This window comes from Haliaeetus leucocephalus, unplaced genomic scaffold (genome assembly GCF_000737465.1).
Source record: "Haliaeetus leucocephalus isolate CR32 unplaced genomic scaffold, Haliaeetus_leucocephalus-4.0 Scaffold175, whole genome shotgun sequence".
NCBI lineage: Eukaryota > Metazoa > Chordata > Aves > Accipitriformes > Accipitridae > Haliaeetus > Haliaeetus leucocephalus.
Window position 1 is genome coordinate 985792 of NW_010972611.1, and position 8337 is coordinate 994128.

The 8337-nt window shown below is 66.3% G+C and overlaps 1 protein-coding gene across 2 annotated transcripts in view; it reads left to right on the plus strand.

The window, feature by feature from the left end:
• The window catches only part of LOC104829681 (dnaJ homolog subfamily A member 1-like), a 4288-nt gene extending 156 nt beyond the window's left edge, over positions 1–4132 (plus strand). The window contains exons 1-8 of one of the 2 annotated variants that reach the window (XM_010564113.1): positions 680–784; positions 879–1029; positions 1112–1310; positions 2144–2248; positions 2342–2569; positions 2650–2880; positions 2985–3085; positions 3180–4132. In XM_010564113.1, coding sequence (XP_010562415.1) covers positions 898–1029; positions 1112–1310; positions 2144–2248; positions 2342–2569; positions 2650–2880; positions 2985–3085; positions 3180–3407 — 1224 coding nt within the window. In that variant the 5' untranslated portion in view covers positions 680–784; positions 879–897 and the 3' untranslated portion in view covers positions 3408–4132. Of the gene's footprint in view, positions 1–679; positions 785–878; positions 1030–1111; positions 1311–2143; positions 2249–2341; positions 2570–2649; positions 2881–2984; positions 3086–3179 lie in introns of those variants that run through there. The other variant, XM_010564112.1, reaches the window with a different exon arrangement.
• Positions 4133–8337: the final 4205 nt, after the last annotated feature.

Sequence of the window (8337 nt, forward strand, 5' to 3'; positions counted from 1 at the left end):
GGCCCGGTCCTGGGAGACCCCACGGAGTCGGCGGCCGGGCCCGGTTCCGGGGTGCCGGGGCCTGTGAGCCCTGACCCAGCCGGGGCGGCGGCTCTTTGGGGGCTGTCCGGTGCTTTGGGGGTGATCCGCCCCCCCAATTCCCCCGCCACGACGGGGCCCTGCCCCACGGAGACCGGCTTTGGGGTGTCCCGTGTGTCCTGCCCCCCAGGCTTTGGGGTGCCCCGTGGGGGGTGCTGGCTGTCCCCACGCCCGCCCGTCGCTGTCACGTCCTGGGGACCGGAATGACACATCGCCCGCGGACACCCCCACCACCCCCCGGCCCAGCGCCCGCCCCATATACCCCCCCGGGGAGCGGGGGCTCGGAGGTGCCCGAGCAGGAGGGGACGCCAGCCCCTAAGTCCCCGGTTTGGAGCTGGGGAGCGGCCCGAGCCGGGTCCCCACGGGATGGAGCCAGTCCTGGCCCCGGGGAGGGCTGCCAGCCCCGGGGGGCCCAATCCAGTGGCGTTTCTCAGGACGACCCACTTATTTATCTCCTGCCGGGGGGCAGGGAGCAGGAAGATGGGTACTTCCCCGTGTTCCCCCCCACCCGTGTCGCAAGATAAACACGTCCACACCCCGTGTGGGGCTTATCAGCTCTCGGCACATTGCCCGGTGCCGGGGTACAGCGGCTGGGTTGTGGTACAGACGAGCGTCCACCATCCCATGGGATGCTGCTGCTGTGGGGAAACTGAGGCAGGGCTGTGTGAGCCGGGTGCAGGGAGGAGAATAGGGATAAAAGCCCTTGGTGAGTCCCATGGGTGCAGGTCCTGGGCCAGGAAAAGGTGTCATGGGATGGGGAGGGGTCTCAGGCTGGGTCTCACAGCTCTCTCCTCTTGCAGCACGTCAGCAGCAAGGAAGATGGTGAAGGAGACGGGATACTACGACCTGCTGGGCGTGCGGCCGGGAGCCAGCCTGGATGAGATCAAGAGAGCGTACCGGCGCTTGGCGCTGCGCTACCACCCTGACAAGAACCCCAGTGAGGGCGAGCGGGTAGGTGCAGCCCCCCCCCCCCCCGAACCCCCTCCCAGCTCACTTCCCCCTCATCTCACACGCTTTTCCCCCTCTTCCTCAGTTCAAGCAGATCTCCCAAGCCTATGAGGTGCTGTCGGATGCCCACAAACGGGCGCTCTACGACCGCGGCGGGGAGCGGGCCATGAAGGAGGGTGGCCTGGGGAGCCGAGGAGGGAGTGGCGGATTCGGCTCCCCCATGGACATCTTCGACCTCTTCTTCGGCGGGGGAGTGCGGATGCGCGGCCGGGCAGACAGGCGAGGTACCGGGGCCAAAGGACCCACTGGGACCCTGGGTGCTGGGAGAGGACTGACGCCCAGGCGTGGCACGGTGGGCATCAGGATCCAGTTGGTGGCCCACGGGCCACCTCCCTCCCTGCGGTGCACAGCCTGACGCGGTTCCTCGTCATCCTCATTACTTTCTCCATCTACCCCTCTTCAAAGGGCCCTTCCCTGTCCCTGTCCCAGCTTTCCCCCGCTGTCCCCAGGGCTGGGGCTGAGTCAGCCTAGCGCTGCCCTTGGCTCCCCGTGAGCCCCGGGGGAGGCTGCAGCAAGACGCAGGGTGTGCAGGGCTGCTCTGGTGACTGTATGGATGCTTTTGGCCTGGGTCACAGTGAGAGGGTGACTTGCCATGGTGTTTGTTGCTGAAGTGGCACGATTTAATAGCAAGGCAATTACGAGGCTAAGGGGAGTGTCTCGGCAACCCCAGGTAGAGCCTCTCCAGCCAGGTTGAGGCAATGAGCAGCTGGAGGGTGGCCGGGTGGCGGAGGGCCTTGGGGTAGGAGCCATACTCGACCCACACTGGGGACACGGGGCTGTCCCGGGGCAGCTGGCAGGATCCGGGCTTGGAGACGCAAGGAGATCCCTGCTAGAGGCTCTTCTGAGCCCTTGCACCAAGCTCGGCTTAAAGTTGTTCCTGTCCTTGCCGCCGTCCCTGAGGATGAAGCGGGACTGGCTCTGGAGGGAAGCTGTCAGCCACTGCTCCCCGTGGAGAACCGGTGGTGCTGAGCCATGGCATCCGGCATCCATCTGGTCATGGCTCGGGGGGTTATGTGTGGCCGGGTGCTGATCTGGGCTCTCCCATCCGTCTGTCCAGGGAAGACGGTGGTGCACCAGCTCTCGGTGTCGCTGGAGGATCTCTACAATGGCACCACGCGCAAGCTGTCCCTGCAGAAGAACATCATCTGCAGGAAATGCGGAGGTGAGTGCCAGAGGGGCCAGGCTGCAGGGTGCCCAGGGATCCTTCCCAGCACCACAGCCTGGCTGCTGACCCCTCTGCCTCCCCTCGCCACAGGCTGCGGGGTGCGGGATGGTGCCCAGAGAAGGTGCCCCAAGTGTCACGGCTCAGGCATGGAGGTTCGCATCCACCAGCTGGGGCCCAGCATGATCCAGCAGATCCAGACAGTGTGTTCCCAGTGCCAGGGCCAGGGCGAGTGGATCCGGCCTCGGGACTGCTGCCTCACCTGCAATGGCCGCAAGGTCGTGCGGGAGAAGAAGATCCTCAGTGTTCACCTGGATAAAGGTGAGACGGGGTCGTGTTGGGGAGCGAGGTCACCCCCAAAATGGCCCCCATGCCCTGAGCTCTCCCTGCACACCCCGCAGGCATGAAGGACGGGCAGAAGATCACCTTCCACGAGGAAGGGGACCAGGTTCCCGGCCTGGAGCCTGGGGACATCATTATTGTCCTGGATCAGAAGGAACACCCCGTTTTCCGACGCAGCGGTGACGACCTCATCGTCAAGAGGGAGATCAGCCTGGCAGACGCCCTGTGCGGCTGCCGACAGGTCATCCGCACCCTGGACAACCGGACTCTGCTCATCTCCTCCCAGCCAGGTGGAGTGGGATGGGGTGGGGGGCTATGTGATACTCCCTACAAGGAGAAGGGGGGGTGCCAGGAGCTGCCAGGCGCAGTGAGGTGACACTGATCTCTGTCTCAGGTGATGTTATCCGACCTGGAGACCTGAAGTGTGTCCCCAACGAGGGGATGCCTGTCTACAGGAGCCCCTTCCAGAAGGGAAAACTCATCCTGCAATTCCAGGTGAGGAGCCATAGCCAGGCAGGAGCCGGTGTCCCCCATTGCCGCGGTCCCTGTGTGTCCATCCTGTGCCTCCATCTCCCCTCTCCGGTCACAGGTGAAGTTCCCAGAGCCTGGCTGGCTCCCCACTGACCGCCTGCGCCAGCTCCAGGCCTTCTTCCCGCCCCAGGAGGAGGTGATGGCCACCGAGGACACAGAGGAGGTAGAGCTCAGTGACTACACATCCCACAATGGGCCAGGCCGACGGCCCTACACCGGCGAAGCCTACCACGAAGATGACTTCGAGGATGGCGTGCGCCAACATGTCCAGTGCCAGACCTCGTAGCCAGGGGCAGAGGAGGCGGGGGCCGGAACCCCCCCCATGGGTGGCAGCTGGGCTTGTCCCATGGGATCGTGGGACAGGGCTGGGGCCGCTCAGCGGGGAAGGGGGCTCGGAGAGCCGTCACGTTCAGGGATGTACATAGGTCACCTTTCTGACAGCACTTAAAACCTCCCTTGCCCCCCCCGGGGAGCCAGGCACGGGGCTGCCCTGGTTTGGGGGACCCCCCCACGCCCTCCCGCCAAGGGAAGAGGCTGGGGGTGAAGCCCCTCTTTGACCTGCCGGTGAGAGGGAGCCAGATCCTCCATCTGGCTCCATCTCCCTGTCGATGGAGGAGCCGCTGGCCGTGGGCTGGGTGGCCGGATCCAGCTGTCAGCAGCCCAATGGGTGCATCCTCCACCGGGACAGCTCAGGCCTGGACTGAGGAGGAGGAGGGAGGCCTCGCCATCTGCCTCAGTTTCTCCATCTGATCTCTTGGGGCAAAGCCCCCGCAGGAACCAACTAGGGCAGGATGGAAACTGCCTGGCTCAGCCACTGTCCCCCACTGGGGTCCCTGCCACTGCCCCATGGCGCCGTCTGGCCCCACACTGTGAGGTGCCACTGCCTGGCCCCCCCCCGAGATCCCTTGCTTTGCCCGTTTCTTTCCTTGCTGGCGCTTGGGTCAGGCCTGGGGAGCGGAGGGGATTTCTATTTTCTCTTTGCACAGAACAAAAGGGGGTTGGGGGGGGACCCGTCCCTTTAATTTATTTTTGAAAGAATTTTAAAAATTTTTAAAATTTTTTTTTTTTTTTTTTTTTGGGGGGGGGGGGAGACTTTGTACATGGCATTAAAAGCAAATCCCGAGTCGGAGTGGCTGCATGTTCCTGCAGCGGGGCCATGCTCCCTATGGAGAGGCCAGCGGGGTGCGGGTGGTGACTCCTGCTCCCCGCTTTGATCTGCCGGGTGTGCCTCAGTTTCCCCAGCTTTGTACGACAGGGAGGTGACCCATGGGGCTTGGCCGGGGCCGGGAGCCAGGTCCTGCCCTCCTGGCCTGAGTTCTTCCCCCTTCGCCTCCTGCCCCAGGGGAGCTGGAGCCCTGGCTGCAGACCCCCCCCCTCACCTCATCTTGCCATCCCTGCCCCCGCTCACCCTGTTTCACCAGCCTGGGAACCCCTCATCCCAACCCCCCCCAAACCTCAGACCCTTTGCATCACCTCTGCAGCCCCACAGCCCCTCGCCCTGCCCCCTTCCATCACCCCCAGACCCCCCTCACCCCCTTATTACTCTCCCTGGACCCTTCACATCATCTCAGCATCTCTGGAGCCCCTCATGAAGGAGGCACATGCCCCCGCCCAAACAACCTCAGGCCCCCCTTTTCAGCCCTGCACTTGTTCCATGGGAGGGCACACAAGTGGGGGGGCTCCAGGCTGTGCTATGGGGCAGAGCCAGGCTACCAAGCAGGGGTGGGGGGATCCCCCCCTAAAAAGCACTGGGGGGTCAAGGTGCACCCCATAAAACACCCCACATCCCCCTTCACATGCAGCTGCCTGCTGAGCCCCCCTGCCCCATAATAGGATGGAGGTGAAACCCTGCAGCCCCTCGCCCATGGGGACACCCAGCTGGGGGGGGGGGGGAGCTGCAGCTGGACCCCCTGCTCCCTGCTGGAGCCCAGGAAAGCGTCTGGCGCCAGATGGGGCTGGAAGGGGGGAGAGGAGAGGGGAGGAGGAGGAGGAGGAGGCTGAGAACAATGCTGGCCGCCTGCCAGCCGTGGGGGAGCAGGGCGGGGGGCTCCCTCCCTGGCCCCCCCCCCGCCCCGTCCCATGGTCCCCAGCCTGGAGGACAGCGGGGTGCCCTGCCAGCAGAGTGAGCTGGGTGGGGGGCGGGGGGGAGGTGTGAACCCTCACGGGAGGTGGCAGTCACACACTCCCCCCAAAAAGGGCTGGCTGTCCCCTCCCAGAGCTGACAGCGGTTTTGGGGAGCCACCCAGCTTGCCCGGTTGCGGCATCGGCGTCCCCAGCTGCCCCGAGCCACAGGGACACCTGCGGGGTCGGGCACGTCACCCCACATCGGATGGGGACACCCCCCAAACGAGGGTCCCCTCGCAAGGCACCGTGTCCCCATGGATGGGGACCCACACCCGTGGGACCCTCAGCCAGTCTGCCCACGCCGCCGGCTCCGGGCAGGGCCAGGCCACCGCCGTGTGCTGGAGCCCGTCCGGGCATGCGGCCTCGGTGATTCACCGACGCGCCCTGCACGATGCCCTGGCTGTGCCCTGGCACCAGCACCGTGCCCCCAAGCCGAGCCTCTCGGCACAGCACCAGCATCGCCCAGGCCACGCAGCTGCAGAACCGGTGACCCACATGGAAACCCCCTTTCCTGGGACGGGACGGGGGGGGCTGAGGGGTGAAGACCCCCAAGCCTGGCACCTCCCCGGTTCGTTAGCCAGACCCCATTAACGAGCAGGTACTGGGGGGCGGGGGGGGCTTTGCTGGGAGGTCTGGCCGCCAGCCTGGACCACCTCCCCGAGACCATCCAGGGTAGGCACCGACTCAGGGAGCAGCCGGCCTGGAGGATGCGGGGGGGGTGGAGGGGGGGACCCCAGCCCCGGGGGGGGACACGACACACACATGGGATGGGACACACACAGCAGCTCGGCCCCCACTTGCAGCAGCGTTAGGGGTCAGGCCGGGCGGGGGGGGGACACAGCTTGGCTGGAGCCGTTTCAGCCCCTTAGCACCGTGGGGCTGGGGGCTGGGGGGGCGGTTACTCCTCCAGCTCAGCTAAGCTCCCTGTCCCCCCCGAAGCCGGGAGCCTCCCCCCAGCACCCAGCCCAGCGGAAGGGGATATTTCCCCCCAAACCTGCCCAACAAGTCCTGTCCCCCCCCACCCGCCCCGGGCAGGTATTCACCAAGGTGGGGACAAGAGCCAGCGTGTGTCCCCGCCCCCGCCACTTTGGGTGGCTCGAAGCCCCCCCTGCACCCTCCCAATGGCTCCAGCGGGGGGCCTAGGGCCCGGGGGGAGAATAAGATATAACCCTGGGGACCCCAAAGGGGCCACATCTCCCGCCCTGCTCACCCGCACCCGGCCGAGCCTTCGCTTCCAGAAAATCCACTAAAAATGCCGGGGCGAGGGGCCAGGGCCGCCCCCCCGCTACTCCGGGGTCGGGCATTCATTACCCACAGCACAAAGCGGGGCGGGGGGGCCGGGGCCCCGCTTTGTCTCCGGCAGATGAAAGGCGAGGGGCCAGCCTGGGCCCCCTCCCCAGCCTCCCTCCGGGGTGGGGGGGGCAGTAAGGCGAGCCGGGGGCCACCGAGGTCACTGGGAAGGATTAGTGCCGGATTAGAGGCGCCGGGGGGCACCCGAAACCACCCACACGGTCCCAGGGAGGGGGGCGGCACAGCCCAGCGCATCCCGCAAGGTTTTGGGGTCATTCGTGGTTCCTCCATCCTACCCCCCCCGTCCCCCGTCCCGCTCCCCCAGCAGCAGCAGGAGGAGGAATTTGCTTTTGTTTAAGGAGCAGCCGCCATCCAACGCCCAGTGCCGGCCGCCAAGTCTCGGCATGGGGTGGCCGTGCACCAGGGAGGGGGCACATCCAGCCCCTTCACCCCCACCTCCCCAGACTCCCCCCATCACTGTGGGGCAGCACCTATGGAGCAAGATGGGGACCCCCAGGTCCCCAGTGGGCCCCCCCCAGGTCCCCACTGGGCCCAGCGTGGCTGGATACTGCGGGGGGGGATGGGGATGTGTGTGCACGCAGCTGGCAGCCCTATAGACCCCCCCCCTCACATCCAGATTTGCCGCCCTGGTTCTCTCAGGGTACGAGGGCCCCCTTTGTACCCCACCCCGCCAACCCGGGGGCTCGGAAGAAAGACAAATTGGAGCCGTCCCCAGGGCGGCCGGGGAGAAAGAGGATATTTCTCCGAAGGGGAGAAGCCAGAGAGTCGGAGTTGGGGGGGGGTGGGGAGCGGCTGGTTTCCATTACCGGCTGATCCCGCCTGGTTGTGGCTTTTGCGAGATCTCTGGGGAGAAAAACGGTCGGTCTGGTGAAGAACGGAGAGGGCTGGATCCAGCGTCCACCCCACCCACTGGCACCGGTCCCACCGGTGATGCCAACTGGTCCCAGTTATGGCGCGGGATGTTGGGAGAACTGCGGCCCAGGCAGTGTTTTGGGAATGGCGACGGGGGCAATGGGAGTCTGCCAAGTGTCCACCTGGAGATACCGGAGCCCTTCCTCCTCCTCCTCCTCCTCCTCCTCCCCCGGGAAGCTGTAATTACACCCCTCCTGCTGCTGAACTCACTCCCTGGCAGTGCAGCATCACACTCGGGGGCACTGGGGGTGAAACCAACCCCAAATCCTGGCCCCCTTCCCCCTGTATCCCCCCCCAGGGGCCGCTTACTGCTGTCCCCTCCCCAGCCGGGGCAGGAATGGTGCTGGGTCCTGGGGAACAGTGTTCTACACCCTGCCCCATCTCCCCAAAGGCAGCCACAGGCACGCCCCGGCTCAGCAGGACCCCAGTGCTGGCGGGGGGCTGGGTCAGTGCCCCCCAACTACCCCATGGTGACTCTGGGGCTGCCCCAGCCGAGGGGTCCCAGCCCACCCTGGGGAGCAGCTTTGCCGAGGCTGGGGTGGGCATGGGGAGCGAGTACATCCCCCCATCCCCGGGGCAGGGCTCCCCTGCACCCCGAACCTCTCCAGCACCACCACGGGCTGAGCCCCAATGACCCACAAGCAGACACTTCCCCCCCCGCCATAATTAATGCCACCTCACATAGGGCAATTAGCAGGCAGCACCCCAATGAGCATCACCTGGAGCAGACCAGGGAGCCACACCCCTGCAGGCAGCACCCATGGGTGCCCCAGCTCCTCCAGCTAAGCTGGGAGGGTGTCTCATCCCCCCCCCCCCCGCGGGGGCCCCCCCCCCCCCCCCCCCCCACCCCCCCCCCCCCCCCGCGCCCC